This window comes from Gorilla gorilla, chromosome 4 (genome assembly GCF_029281585.2).
Source record: "Gorilla gorilla gorilla isolate KB3781 chromosome 4, NHGRI_mGorGor1-v2.1_pri, whole genome shotgun sequence".
Lineage (NCBI taxonomy): Eukaryota > Metazoa > Chordata > Mammalia > Primates > Hominidae > Gorilla > Gorilla gorilla.
The window spans coordinates 31,473,535-31,489,362 of NC_073228.2; the positions used below are offsets into that span (position 1 = coordinate 31,473,535).

Here is a 15,828-nt window from a genome sequence, read left to right on the forward strand (position 1 = left end):
TGGGGGGGTCAGCCCCCCGCCCGGCCAGCCGCCCCGTCCGGGAGGTGAGGGGCGCCTCTGCCCGGCCGCCCCTACTGGGAAGTGAGGAGCCCCTCTGCCCGGCCAGCCGCCCCGTCCGGGAGGGAGGTGGGGGGGTCAGCCCCCCGCCCGGCCAGCCGCCCCGTCCGGGAGGTGAGGGGCGCCTCTGCCCGGCCGCCCCTACTGGGAAGTGAGGAGCCCCTCTGCCCGGCCAGCTGCCCCGTCCGGGAGGGAGGTGGGGGGGTCAGCCCCCCGCCCGGCCAGCCGCCCCGTTGGGGAAGTGAGGGGCGCCTCTGCCCGGCTGCCCCTACTGGGAAGTGAGGAGCCCCTCTGCCCGGCCAGCCAGCCGCCCCGTCCGGGAGGGAGGTGGGGGGGTCAGCCCCCCGCCCGGCCAGCCGCCCCATCGGGGAAGTGAGGGGCGCCTCTGCCCGGCCGCCCCTACTGGGAAGTGAGGAGCCCCTCTGCCCGGCCAGCCAGCCGCCCCGTCCGGGAGGGAGGTGGGGGGGGTCAGCCCCCCGCCCGGCCTAGCCGCCCCATCTGGGAGGGAGGTGGGGGGGTCAGCCCCCCTCCCGGCCAGCCGCCCCGTCCGGGAGGGAGGTGGGGGGGTCAGCCCCCCGCCCGGCCAGCCGCCCCGTCCGGGAGGGAGGTGGGGGGGTCAGCACCCCGCCCGGCCAGCCGCCCCGTCCGGGAGGTGAGGGGCGCCTCTGCCCGGCCACCCCTACTGGGAAGTGAGGAGCCCCTCTGCCCGGCCAGCCGCCCCGTCCGGGAGGGAGGTGGGGGGGTCAGCCCCCCACCCGGCCAGCCGCCCCGTCCGGGAGGGAGGTGGGGGGGTCAGCCCCCCACCCGGCCAGCCGCCCCGTCCGGGAGGGAGGTGGGGGGGTCAGCCCCCCGCCCGGCCAGCCGCCCCATCCGGGAGGTGAGGGGCGCCTCTGCCCGGCCGCCCCTACTGGGAAGTGAGGAGCCCCTCTGCCCGGCCAGCCGCCCCGTCCGGGAGGGAGGTGGGGGGTCAGCCCCCCGCCCGGCCAGCCGCCCCATCTGGGAGGGAGGTGGGGGGGTCAGCCCTCCCGCCCGGCCAGCCGCCCCGTCCGGGAGGGAGGTGGGGGGGTCAGCCCCCTGCCCGGCCAGCCACCCCGTCCAGGAGGGAGGTGGGGGGGGGTCAGCCCCCCGCCCGGCCAGCCACCCCGTCCGGGAGGTGAGGGGCGCCTCTGCCCGGCCGCCCCTGCTGGGAAGTGAGGAGCCCCTCTGCCCGGCCACCACCCCGTCTTGGAGGTGTACCCAACAGCTCATTGAGAACGGGCCATGAAGACAATGGCGGTTTTGTGGAATAGAAAGGGGAGAAAGGTGGGGAAAAGATTGGGAAATCGGATGGTTGCCATGTCTGTGTAGAAAGAGGTAGACATGGGAGACTTCATTTTGTTCTGTACTAAGAAAAATTCTTCTGCCTTGGGATCCTGTTGATCTGTGACCTTACCCCCAACCCTGTGCTTTCTGAAACATGTGCTGTATCCACTCAGGGTTGAATGGATTAAGGGCGGTGCAAGATGTGCTTTGTTAACCAGATGCTTGAAGGCAGCATGCTCGTTAAGAGTCATCACCATTCCCTAATCTCAAGTACCCAGGGACGCAAACACTGCGGAAGGCCGCAAGGTCCTCTGCCTAGGAAAACCAGAGAACTTTGTTCACTTGTTTATCTGCTGACCTTCCCTCCACTATTGTCCTGTGACCCTGCCAAATCCCCCTCTGCAAGAAACACCCAAGAATGATCAATAAAAAAAAAAAAAAAAAAAAAGAAATACTGATTTCCGTTCTTTTGGGTCTATACCCAGCAATGGGATTGCTGGATCACATGGTAGCTCTAGTTGTAGTTTTCTGAGGAACCTCCAAACCATTCTCCATAGTGGTTGTACTAATTTACATTCCCACCAACAGTGTATGAGGGTTCCCTTTTCTCTACATCCTTGCCAACATTTGTTATTGTCTGTCTTTTGCATAGAAGCCATTTTAACTGGAGTGAGATGATATCCCATTGACTACTCCTGCTCTTTTTTTGGTTTCCATTGGCATGGAATATCTTTTTCCAACCCTTTATTTTTAGTTTATGTGTGTCTTTATAGGTGTAGTGTGTTTCTTATAGGCAACAGATCAATGGGTTTTGTTTTTTCACCCATTCAGCCACTCTATGTCTTTTTATTGAAGAGTTTAGTCCATCTACATTTGATATTACCATTGATAAGAACTTATTCTTGCCAGAAGCGGTGGCTCACACTTGTAATCCCAGCACTTTGGGAGGTTGAGATGGGTGGATCATAAGGTCAGGAGTTCAAGACCAGCCTGGCCAACATGGTGAAACACCATCTCTACTAAAAATACAAAATTAGCTGGGCTTGGTGGCGCATGGCTGTAATCCCAGCTATTCAGGAGGCTGAGGCAGGAGAATCGCTTGAACTCAGGAGGCAAAGGTTGCAGTGAGCTGAGACTGTGCCACTGTACTCCAGCCTGGGCAACAAGAGCGAAATTCTGTCTCAAAAAAAAAAAAAAAAAAGAACTTATTCCTGTCATTTTATTTGTTTTCTAATTGTTCTGTGGTCTTGTTTCCTTCCTGTGTTTTCTTCTAGTGAAAGTGATTTTCTCTGATATTATTTAGTTTCCTGCCTTTTATTTTTTGTGTATCCATTGTATGTTTTTTGGTTTTAGGCTAACATGAGGCTTGCAAATACTATCTTATGACCCATTATTATAACCTGATAACAATTTAACACTATTTACATAAACAAACAAGCAAAAAAAAAAAAAACTAACAAAAACTCTATGTCTTAACTTCATCCCTGTTTTTTAACTTTTTGGTATTTCTATTTCTATCTTATATAGTCTATGTCTTGAAAAGTTGTCACAGTTATTATTTTTGATTGGTTCATCATTTAGTCTTTCTACTTAGAATAAGTAGTTTCTACACCATGGTTATAGTGTTATAATGTTCTCTGTTTTTCTATTTATGTCCTATTACCAGTGATTTTGTACCTTCAGATGATTTATTGCTCATTAATGTCTTTTTCTTTCTCATTGAAGTACTCCCTTTAGCATTTCTTGAAGGACAGGTCTGCTGTTGAAATTCCTCAGCTTTTGTCAGGGAAACCTTTATTTATCCTTGACATTTGGGAGTTTGATTATTGAATGCTTTGAGGTAGTCTTCTTTGGGTTAAATCTGTTTGGTGTTCTATAACCTTCTTGGACTTGGATATTGGTATCTTTCTCTAAGTTTGAGAAGTTCTCAGTTATTATCCCTTTGAATAAACTTTCTACATCAATCTCTTTTTCTACCTCCTCTGTAAGGTCAATAACTCTTAGATTTGCCCTTTTTAGGCTATTTTCTAGATCCTGTAGGCATGCTTCATTATTTTTTATTCCTTTTTCTTTTGTCTCCCTGATCATGTATTTTCAAATAGCCTGTCTTCAAGCTCACTAATTCTTTCTTCTGCTTGAATAATTCTGCTACTAAAAGACTCCAGGCTGGGTGTGGTGGCTCACACCTGTAATCCCAGAACTTTGAGAGGCTGAAGCAGATAGATCACTTGAGCCCAGGAGTTCAAGACCAGCCTGGGCAACATAGCAAAACTCTGTCTCTACAAAAAATACAAGCCGAGCATGGTGGTACACACCTGTAGTCTCAGCTTCTCAGGGGACTGAGGCAGGAAGACTGCTTGAGCCTGTGAGTCTGAGGCTGTAGTGAGCTGATATCCTGCCACTGCACTCCAGCCTCAGTAACAGAGTATGGCCTTAACTCAAAAAAAAAAAACAAACAAAAAAAGATTCTGATGCTTTCTTCAGTATGCTAATTACGTTTTTCAGCTCCAGAATTTCTGCTTCTTTTTAATTATTTCAATTTATTTAAGTTTATGTGATAGAATTCTGAATTCCTTCTTTCCATTATCTTGAATTTCTTTGAGTTTCTTCAACATGGCTATTTTGAATTCTCTGTCTGAAAGGTCTCATATGTCTGTTTCTCTAGGTCTGGTCTCTGGTGGTTTCTTTAGTTCATTTGGTGAGGTCATGTTTTCCTGGATGGTGCTGATGCTATAGATGTTCTTCACTGTCTGGGCATTGAAGAGTTGGATATTATCAGTCTCCAGTGTCTGGGCTTGTTTGTACTTGTCCTTCTTGGGAAGGCTTTCCAGACATTTCAAAGGACTTCACTACTGTGATCTAAGCTGTATCTGCTTTAGGGGGCACCTGAAGCCTAGTAACGCTGTGGTTCTTGCTGACTTGTAGAGGTACCACCTTGGTGTTCATGGGTAAGATCCAAGGGAATTCCCTGGATTACCAGGCAGAAACTCTTGTTCTCTTCCCTTACATTCTTTAAACACAAACAGTCTCTCTCTCTGTGCTGAGCTGCCTGGAGCTGGGGAAGGGATTACCCCGAACCCAATAACACTGTAGTTCTCTGAAGTTCTTGCAGACTCTTAGGGGTACCACCTTGATGGTCAAGGACAGCATCTGGGAGAAATTCTCTGGATTACCAGGCAAAGACTCTTGTTCTCTTACCTTACTTTCTCCCAAACAAATGGAATTTCTCTGTTCTGAGCCACATAAAGCTGGGAGTGGAGTGACAGAAGTACCCCTGTGGCCACCCCCACTATGACTGGACTGGGTTAGAGATGAAGCCAGCATAGCATTGGGTCTCACCCAAGACCTGCTGTAACCACTCCCTGGCTACTGCTTATGTTCACTCAAGACCCTGGGGCTCTACAATTAGCAGGTGGCAAAGCCATCCAGGCGTGTGTCCTTCCCTTCAGGGTGGCGAGTTCCCCCAGGCCCTGGGTAGGTCCAGATGTACAGTCCAGGAGTCAGGGACTAGAGTAAAAAATCTCAGAAGTCTACCTGGTGTTATACTGTATTGCAGCTGAGCTGGCTCTCAAACTGTAAGACACAGTTCTTCCTACTCTTCCCTTTCCTTTCCAAAGGGAGACTAGCCTCACTCTGTAACCACCATCACCACAGGCCACAGGGAGTACTGCCAGACCACCACTGATGTTTCCTTAAGGCCCAGGGCCTCTCAAGTCAGTGTGTGGTGAATGCTGTCTGGCCAGAGACTCAACTGTCAGGGCAGAAGGCTCTACTCTGGACCAGGGCAGGTCAGAAATGCCATTTAGGAGTCAAGTCCTGGAATCAGGAACCCCAAGGGCCCACTTGGTGCTCTACCCCTCTGTGGCCATGCTGGCACCTGAAGCCAGCAAGTCTCAGAGGTTCACCCAAGGTCCTCAACATAGTATCTGGGTATATCTGCTGGTCATTTAGGGCCCAAGGGCTCTTCAGTTAGACGGTGATGAATACTGCCAGGACTAAGTCCTTCTCAGGGGACTTATCCTTTCTGGCAGTTTATCTGCTCTTGGTCAGGACCTCCTAGTCCATCATACACATCTGAATAACTTTCAATCTGAAAGCAGTGAAGAAGGGATCAAGAGGCCCTTCCATCCAGAGTCCCCTTTGTGACTATATACATTTTTTAATGTCTAACTCAGTCATATGGTTTGGCTCTGTGTCCCCACCCAAATCTCATCTTGAATTGTACTCTGATAATTCCCACGTGTTGTGGGAGGGACCCAGTGGGAGATCACTGAATCATGGGGGTGGTTTCTCCCACGCTGTTCTTGTGGTAGTCTCATGAGATCTGATGGTTTTATAAGGAGAAACTCCTTTCGGTTGTCTCTTTTTGCCTGCTGCCATCCACATAAGATGTGACTTGCTCCTCCTTGCCTTCCACCATGATTGTGAGGCCTCCTCAGCCATGTGGAACTGTAAACCCAATAAACCTCTTTCTTTTATAAATTGCCCAGTCTCAGCTATGTCTTTATTAGCAGTGTGTAAACGGACTAATACACTCAGCATCTAAGGTCCATAAAGCAATCAATATGTGTGTCTGACACACATTTACCTGTTTACAGGACCTTAATACGGGTCCTGATTTAGCCAAAATGTCCAAGAACATGTGCATTCAATGTTAGGGGATTCATGGATCCCTTCAGGTAGGATTGCTGGATAAAATACAGGTGTCCAGTTAAATGTGAGTTTCAGATGAACAACAAAGTTTTTTGTTGTTGTTGTTTTCTGAGACAGGGTCTCATTCTGCCACCCAGGCTGGAGTGCAGTGGCATGATCATGGCTCACTCAACATTCTGGGCTCAAGTAATCCTCCTGCCTCAGCCTCCTGAGTAGCTAGGACTACAGGTGCACACCACCACGTGTGGCTATTTTTTTTTTTTTAGAGATGGGGTCTTGCTACGTTGTCCAGGCTGGTCACAAATAAGTTTTTAGTATAAATATGTCCCCTGCAATATTTGCAGAGATAATAATTATTCTTTTATGTGGGGCAGGGATCCTGATCTTCAAAAGCGCCAGTGTCTAAGAAGTGATGAAGGATTTGCTGAATGAACTGATACACTTGAGTGGCTCCGAAGGCATGAGCAAAACTATTGCATAGAACATACTTACATTTCAAAACCATTTGTTGTTTATCTGACATTAAGATGTGACTGGGCATTTGTAATTTTTTTTTTCTTTTTTTGAGATGGAGTCTCGCTCTGTTGCCCAGGCTGGAGTGCAGTGGCGCGATCCTGGCTCACTGCAAGCTCCGCCTCCCGGGTTCACGCCATTCTCCTGCCTCAGCCTCCCGAGTAGCTGGGACTACAGGCGCCCGCCACCAAGGCCTAATTTTTTGTATTTTTAGTAAAGACGGGGTTTCACTGTGTTAGCCAGGATGGTCTCGATCTCCTGACCTCGTGATCCACCCGCCTCGGCCTCCCAAAGTGCTGAGATTACAGGTGTGAGCCACCGCGCCCAGCCTTGTAGTTTTTTACTTGCTAAACTGGCAATCTGATCTTAAGGCCATCCACAGCTTTCCTAGGTTCACAGTATAGAGTAAGAATTTATATAGACTGAAGAAGATTAAGAGTGTTTCTTTATTTTTTGTGGAATTATTTAACCACTTAACACTGAAGTACCAGGTGAAGGGTAAATTGAAATAACTCTTTCCACTTCTTTTAGCTCTAAATATCAATCAGGACATTATTATTATTGCTGTTTTCTGGACTTACATCGTTATAGAGTGACTATGAGTGTGATAGTGTCACCAACAATTATGGCCAATAATTTCCATGTTAAATTCCTAGAACAGAAAGATGTTGCATCAAATTCTTGAAATCGCAGACTTAGGAAATTAAGTTACATAAACAGCAGATGTTCAGGCTGAGGAAGGAAAGAAGCTGAAACAAGTACTCCCAATTATTCAACAATCCCTTGAAGCCGCCACTGTAACTCTGGGAATTGAAATACCATTAAGTCCTATCACGGCCACCACTTAGCCTTTTTTCTCTTACTATTATTTGTAATTCCATAATCAAGCTAGTTTTCCTACGAAGTTCTGGGGTAGGAGTTTTCTTTTTTCGGAAATTTCATTTGGATAAAGAAACATGGTCAAAAAGTTACAACGGTGCAAATGGTTATACAAAGAAAAACAAGTCTCTCTTCTATCGTTACCCCTAGTTCCTGGACCGCAGGTTCTTAACTTGGGTTAGGAACTGCAGTCTAAGGGTTTCTAGAGTAATGTGAATTTTCTCAATGCATAATTTTCAATGTACAGATAATTTTGCTCGTTTGTGGGGAGAGGATCCAAACTTTTACCTGAGCCTCAAAAGGGTCCGTGATGCAGAGAACCTGCTGAAGTAACCGATGCGCCCGAGTGACTCGGAACGGGGGGTGCAGATATCCTGTAATAATTTGTCCCCGTGTGAAAAGTCTACCCCTATCCACTCCACTCCACTCCACTCCGGGGCCGCTTGGAAGGGACGCTCTCCGTGGAAGGCATTCAGCTCTTCCTAAGTTTTCCGCCTGCCGCATTCCTCCCCTCCGGCGCGCCGGCGTGCGCTTACGTCATGACGCCGCACACGCAGCCCCGCCCCTGCAGAGATCAGCGCTGGGACGGAACCCGGGTTCCTCTCAAACCGGGACTGTGACGCTTTTGGCCTGGCTGGCCGCTGTTCTCTGTCCCACTTTTTACTCGGGCCTGCGTCCGCTGCCGCCGTCCCTCAGTTTGCCCCCGGAGGAGGCAGGGCGGCCGTGCCTTCTGCCGTGCGCCCGCGTGGCTGCCACCGCCCCTCCGAATCCTCCGGGGCCGCAGAGGGGTTCGCTACGGAGGGAGGCGGGGGCCTTCGGGAGGAGGAGGCGGAGGAGGCGGAGGAGGAGGGAAGGAAGATGGCGGCCGTGGAACTAGAGTGGATCCCAGAGACTCTCTATAACACCGCCATCTCCGCTGTCGTGGACAACTACATCCGCTCCCGCCGAGACATCCGCTCCTTGCCCGAGAACATCCAGTTTGATGTTTACTACAAGGTATGCGCCGTGGGCCTCCTCTCTGCTCTCCTCCAGCAACCCCGGGGGCCGCACCCCCTTCCACGTCTGCGAACCCCCGCAGTTAACCCCTCACCCCTCCCAGCAGGCTTGCCTCCCGAAACGTCTGGTGCGGTGTCCGCATTGCCAGTGGAGAAGCACCCCATCTCCCTATGCCCTGTCTCTTAAGCTTTGGGGCCTTGAAGTAATCTTGGGGAGTCTTGCTCCCTGTTGGTGTTCCTTTCTACACAGTGGCCCTCTTGGGTAGGCCTTTTGCGTGGACTTAGTCTATCGCGCCCCTGTCCCACCTAGTCCTTTCCTTCTAGCCCGTATCTTCGGGATATTTTCCATCCTTTCCTTCCAATTAAGTGTCAGCATCAGCTGGACTTTTTTCCGTGCTCCTCCCCCCACCCATTCCTACTTTCTCATCTCGCCGCCTTCCTTCCCCGAGTGTTTTGGTGTTTTTGCTTCGTGTTCCTTCGTTTCTCCTTTCTTTTCCCAATTGGAAAGGAGTTAGGGATTATTGGAAATAATCCGTGTGTTTTATTTGCATATTCTTTAAAGCTTTGATTTTTTTGTGGGAGAGGAGGGGCTCTATACTTGAATTAGGGATTTTGTGAAAATGGGAGTGCTGATCAACTGTTTGAAGAGGACAGGGAGAGATCTTTACTGAAAGAAAAAAATACTTTAGATTATGTTCCTGTGTTTGAAAGTTGCAATCTTGCAGCATTCTTAAATCACTCCCCCTCAAAAATCTGAACAGCAAGTCTCCCAAGCCACTCTACAAGGAGTTTCAAGGGTAAGTGTCCTTAGATGTGGACTATTTTTGCAGTGTTTTCAGAGTGTGGAGAACTTTATGGACTCAGAGCCTGCCTTTTTCTCTCCCCCACATTTGAATGTGAACACTGGATTTATTATTCAGTCTTCCTTGTCTTGAATCCGCGTCGATAACTCCTAGTGTCCAGTAGCCACCCATGCAAAATGTGACTAGAAGTAGAATGTAATTTATTTTTTAGACCTTAAATACTTCCTCTTGATCTGTAAGTTGGCTGGAACAATGTAAACTGATATTTTAACAGATGTTTATGTTTTTATGTATGTACAGTGTTTTATGGCAGTTGTTTTATTGGGAAGATTGCCTGCTTTCTCCACCCCTAGATTTTTTTTTTTTTTCAGAATTAGCAGTTGATGGGCTGCGTTCTACTAAATCCAGCTGCTTTGCACCAATTCTAACAATTAAAGTGGGGTCCCCCCCCCTAAATATTTGGAGAAGATTCATTTAGGTCATGCGTATTATTATTTTGGATTTCGAGAAAAAGCTCCCTTTATTCCTAATCCCTTTGATACATTGATTTACTTTTGTGTATTCTAAGGAAATTTTGTTCATTTAAGATACATTCCTCCCCAGGAAGGACAAATTAGATTTGTCTTTCTCAGCCTGGGAAACTGCAGCTTTGTGTGTGCTCTCTGTCCATTTTATTAAATCATGTGTAATCTTGTATCTCATATGTGATCTCTCAGAGGAAATCATTGGGAATGTAATCCAAGTGTATTTACTAGTTGAATTCGTTCAAAATACTTGAATATCTTTTTGTAACTTTCACTTCTAATTGAAGCTTTTCATTTGAAGATTATTAGTATGAATAGATGGTGCTTTTGTTAGAATTTCTGTTTCACATAGTTCACACGGTTTTAATATTGCTCCTTTTTGGTACACTTTTACTTCTTAATAGTTGTATGCTTATTGGGAGTATGGCACTGTGCTAAGATGAGGGAAGTGTTAAACATGTGCCTGTAACTATGTTGCGCTTTTATGTGTTATTTTGTTTAATCTTCAGAATTAAACTGTGAAGTAGAGTACAGTATAACCTTGCTTTATTGGTGAGAAAGTTAAGTAATTTAATTAAGGTCTCAAACCTGATATTTAGTTCCTGAGTTCCTTGCCCTTTTACTTAGATATCTATCTTAAGATAGTAGATTATTTTAATGAAAGATATTATAACACTAATTTTTTTATTAGCTTCTATGGAAGTGGAGTGAAAGTCAGTCCCAGGACTCTATTCTAGTCTTTAATGGAGATATAAGAAATTATTCTTTTTTTAAAATTAAAAAAAAATAGAGATGGGGTCTCGCTGTTTTGCCCAAGCTGGTCTTGAACTCCTGGGCTCAAGCTATCCTCCTGCCTCAGCCTACTGAGTAGCTGAGACTACAGGCATATGCCACCGCACCTGACTTTTCTTCTTTTTAAACACTATTAGCATATACATATAAGAAACTTTTTTTGTGGAGACAGGATCTTGCTCTGTTGCCCAGGCTGGAGTGCAGTTGTGATCATAGCTCACCGCAACCTTGAACCCCTGGGCTTAAGCAATCTTTCCATCTCAGCCTCCTGAGTAGCTGGAACTACAGGTGCATGCCACCCATGCCTAGCTAATTTTTTTTTTTAATTTTTAGTATAGATGAGGTCTTGATATATTGCCCAGGCTGGAAAAACTTTTTAAAGCAATATAACTGCACACATAAATATAAGATACTCACCCCCTGCCCAACTTGTGAAAATTTTAGGAAGCTTACTGTTTCCAATTTCCAATTTTCTGCACTTTAAAGCCAAGGAGAAACTCATAATTACATCTCTCTTGCAGTCCAAATTTCCATCAGTAGGCATAGTCATAGACAAAATTGGAGTATTTGTGGAATCAAATTTCCCCATTCTGCTTGTTTGGTGTACTACAGTATGACTGTGTTAATTTTTGTAATAGCTTCAGATAAAGGCACAATCGTAAAGCATTAGGAGATGGGGTTATGGAATGAATGGAAGGTAAAGAAGCAGGAATGTTGACTGCTCTCTAAGCAGGGAAGGGAGAGCATAGAAAGGGTAAAATATGAAATGTTTTTTCTTTTTTAAAAAAAAAAAATGGAAGACACTAGAATATATTTGTTGGCTGAGTGGCAGAAACCGAGAGAATGAGGTTGAGTATCCAAGTGTGGTGGGAAATAAGTTACGGAGCAAAGTCCCTGAGCAGGAACATGAGTTGATGAGTCTTGCCTGTTTTTGGTCTTTCCTCCTTCACCGTGCATAAATTAAGGTATTATCCTTATATTAGAGTTGGGGAAAGAACTCTTCTTCTAAGATCAGAACAAAAGAATTAAAGATGTAAAGGCGCAGGGCTCACACTCATAATTCCAACACTTTGGGAAGCTGAAGCAGAAGGATCGCTTGAGCACAGGAGTTCGAGACCAGCCTAGGCAACATAGTGAGACCCCTTCTCTACAAAAAGTAGAAAAAGTTATCCAGGCATGGTGGTGCATGCCTGTCATCCCAGCTACTCAGGAGGCTGAGGTGAGAGGATTGCTTGAGACCAGGAGGTCAGAGCCTGCAGTGAGCTGTCATTGTGCCACTGCACTCCAGCCTGGGCAACAGAGGGAGATCCTATCTCAAAACAAAACAAGTCGTTAATATAGGTAAGTTTGTAAGAATGATTGTCACGAATTAGGAGGTGAGTTCATTTGCTGCGGGTAAGTGATAGGAGTGGTAGCTTTTATACAGGAAGTCTAAACAGAAGTTGGAAATGTCTACTGAGGTGTATGAGAAGGGAAGGTGACTAAAAATATGTAAAAGAATAGTTAATAAAAATCAGAACCCTACACAATACAGTCATGTGTTGCTTAATGACGGGGATATGTTCTGAGAAATGCATTATTAGGCGATTTCATGCTTGTGGGAACATCAGAGCGTGTATTTATACAAGCCTAGATGGTATAGTCTACTACACACCCAGGTTATGTGGGACAGCCTATTGTTCTTAGGCCACAAACTCATATAGCATGTTACTTTACTGAGTACCGTAGGCAGTTGTAACACAGTATTAAGTGCTTGTGTATCTAAACCAGGGGTGTCCAATGTTTTGGCTTCCCTGAGCCACATTGGAAGAATGTCTTGGGCCACACATAAAATACAGTAACGATAGCTGATAAGCTGAGGAAAAAAAAAAATCTCATAATGTTTTAAGAAAGTTAACGAATTTCTGTTGGGTCTCATTCAAAGCTGTCCTGGGGGCTAGGTGCGGTGGCTCATGCCTGTAATCCCAGCTCTTAGGGAGACAGAGGTGGGAGGATAGCTTGAACTCAGGAGTTCGAGACCTGCCTGGGCAATAAAGCGAGACCCCATTCTTCACAAAAAGAAAAAAAAAGTGTAACTGAAAGCTGACCTGGGCCACGTGTGGCCTGCTGGCTGTGCATTGGGCAAGCTTCATCTAAACATGGAAAAGGTACAGTATAAAAGATAAGAAATGGTACACCTGTATAGGGCACTTACCGTGAATGGAGCTTTTAGGACTGGAAGTTGCTCTGGTAAGTCAGTGAGTGAGTGGTGAGTGAATGTGAAGGCCTAAGACATCACTGTACACTACTGTAGATGTTATAAACAGTGTATACTTAGACTACTCTAAATTAATGTTAAAAATAAAGTAATTCGACTACAAAGTCTCTAGGCAATAGGAACTTTTCAGCTCTATTATAATCTTATGGGGCCACCTTTTTATATGCAGTCGGTTGTTGACTGAAACGTTATGTGGCATGTGATCGTAATGCTTGGATTCTGAAAGTTTTCTCTCCAAGGGCGTGCAACCATTTTGGTATAAAAGCGGGTAAGATGAAGTGAAAGAATTGTAGGCAGATGGAGTGATATATGCCTGTAGTCCCATCCTAGCTACTCAGGAATCTGAGGCAGGAAGATGGTTTGAGCCCAGAAGTTGGAGGTTATAGTGTGCTAGCTGTGGTCGTGCCTGTGAATACTGCACTCCAGCCTGGGCAACACAATTATCTCTTAAAAGAAAATTCTAGAACTCTATACAGAGTGAAAGGAAATAGAGACGGGGCTGTGTTCTTATTCTAAAGAATGAAGTTTATGGCCAGGTGTGGTAGCTCACACCTGTAATCCCAACAGTTTGGGAGGCTGAGCCGGGAGGATCTCTTGAGTCCAGGAGTTCAAGACTGGCTGGGGCAATGTAGTGAGGCTCCATCTCTTTAAAAAAATGAATGAAGTTTATGATCTTTTTATTTTAACTACTGAAGGTCTATTTTGTGTTTTTTCCAAATACAAAGTGTGCCGTAGAGTTAAACTTTGTCTGGGTGAAGTGTTTCAGCAATGTGTTCTATGTATTGTTTTCACAATCTTAATGTTTTTTTTTTTTTTTTTTTTTTAAACAGAGTCTTGTTCTGTTGCCTGGGCTGGAGTGCATAGGCACAATATCGGCTCACTGCAACCTCTGCCTCCTGGGTTCAAGTGATTCTCCCGCCTCAGCCTCCCAAGTAGCTGGGATTACAGGCACCTGCCACCACATCCAGCTAATTTTTGTGTTTTTAGTAGAGATGGGGTTTTACCATGTTGGCCAGGCTGGTCTTGAACTCCTTACTGCAGGTGATCTGCCTCCCAAAGTGCTGGGATTACAGGAGTGAGCCACTGCGCCCGGCCTCCTTAATGAGTTTTTTAAAAATTAAAGTATTGTGCTGAAAAGAAAAAACAAAATAAAAATAAATACCATGCTGAAAACCATACTAATTAGGTTCTGATTTAGGATCGGAGTTAATTTTTTCTTTTTCTCTGTATATTTCAGTTGTATAGCTACATACAGCCTGAACTAACATTCAGTTTTCTGAGAATTTAAAAAAATACACTGATGGCCAGGCATGGTGGCTTATGTCTATAATCTCAGCACTTTGGGGCCATGGTGGGAGGATTTTGCTTGAGTCCAGGAGTTCGAGACCAGCCTGGGCAACATAGTGAGATCCCATCTCTAGAACAAAGAAAAAAATTAGCCATGTGTGGTGTTGCATGCCTATAGTCTCAGCTACTCAGGAGGCTGAGGCAGGAGGATTGCTTGAGCCCAGGAGGCTGAGGTTGCAGTGAGCTGTCATTGCATCACCGTACTCCAGCCTGGGTGACAGGGTGAGACCTTGTCTCAAAAAAAAAAAAAAATTAAATTTGGCTACTAAAATTATAAAAGTATCAGAATAAATTATTGGGTCAATATTTTGCAGTGGGAAATGACCAAAATTTCTTCCTTAAAGAAATTGTTTTTCTTTCTTTTTTAAGAGACAAGTCCTCCCTCTGTCTCCCAGGCTGTAGTGCAGTGGCATAATCATATCTCACTGCAGCCTTGGACTCTTGGCCCCAAGTGATCTTCCTGCCTCATCGTCCCGAGTAGCTAGGACTACAGATGCTTGCCACCACACCTGGTTAATTAAAAAAAAAATTTCTCCTTTCTGTAGGAGATAACAACAAAAAAAACCTTAAAAAATTTTTTTTTGTAGAGACCAACTGTATCTCACTTTGTTGCCCAAGCTGGTCTTGAACCTTAGCCTCAAGCAGTCTTCCCATCTCAGCCCCGCAAAGTGCTGGGATTACAGGTGTGAGTCACTGTACCTAGCCTAAAAAATTATTTTTAAGGTAATGTACAAATTATGAAAATGTCAAACACTGTAAAAATAAGTGGCCAGGAGCAGTGGCTCATGCCTGTAATCCCAGCACTTTGGGAGACCAAGGCAGGAGGATTGCTTGAGCCCAAAAGTTTGAGACCAGCCTGGGCAACATAGGGAGACACTGTCTTTACCAGAAAAAAAAAAATTTATTCAGGTGTGGTGGTGCATGCCTGTGGTCCCAATTGCTTGGGAGGCTGAGGTGGAAGGATCATTTGAAGCTTGGCAAGTCGAGGCCGCTCAATGAGCTGTGATTGTGCCACTGCACACTAGCCTGGGCAACACAGTGAGAACTTGTCTCAAAGGGGGGAAAAAAAAGTAATGTAAAAATAATTTTAAAATCTATCTTTACCTCTTGTCTTACCTTGCCAACACTGTAATGCCATCTTGGCATGAAGAAGGCATTTCTAAGAATGAAACCAAAGCCCAGAAGGAAAAAAAAGAAATTGATGTGTTGGAATGCATTAAAAAGTAGAGCAGGGAGCAGTGGCTTACTCTTGTAATTTGAGAACTTTGGGAGGCCAAGGTGGGAGGATGGCTTGAGCCTAAGAGTTCTAGACCTGCCTGGGCAACATAGGGAGACCCTGTCTCTCCAAAAAAATTAAAAATTAGCCAGGCATGGTGGCACATGCCTGCAGTCCCAGCTACTCAGGAGGATCGCTTGGGCCTGGGAGATTCAAGGCTGCAGTGAGTGGTTATCATGACACTGCACTCTCGGCCTCCAGAGTGAGACCCTGTCTCTCTCTCTCTCTCTCTCTCTCTCTCTCTCTCTCTCTCTCTCTCTCTCTCACACACACACACACACACACACACACACACACACACACGGCTGGGCATGGTAGCTCATGCCTGTAATCCCAGCACTTTGAGAGGCCGAGGCAGGCAGATTGCGTAAGCCTAAGAGTTCAAGACTAGCCTGGGTAACATGGCAAAATGGTGTCTCAACCAAAAACA

General features: G+C 46.1%; 1 protein-coding gene and 1 long non-coding RNA gene across 3 annotated transcripts in view; one reads left to right on the plus strand and one right to left on the minus strand.

Moving 5' to 3' along the window:
- Window positions 1–7,970, minus strand: part of LOC129533456 (uncharacterized) — a 68,413-nt gene extending 60,443 nt beyond the window's left edge. For both annotated transcript variants that reach the window (XR_010133593.1, XR_008679716.2), the window contains exon 1: window positions 7,693–7,970. This is a non-coding gene — a long non-coding RNA (uncharacterized lncRNA). The remainder of the gene's footprint in view (window positions 1–7,692) is intronic.
- Window positions 6,283–15,828, plus strand: part of APPBP2 (amyloid beta precursor protein binding protein 2) — an 84,597-nt gene continuing 75,051 nt past the window's right edge. The window contains exon 1 of the mRNA XM_031011304.3: window positions 6,283–8,400. Within this exon, the coding sequence (XP_030867164.1) occupies window positions 8,263–8,400 (138 nt within the window). The 5' untranslated portion in view covers window positions 6,283–8,262. The remainder of the gene's footprint in view (window positions 8,401–15,828) is intronic.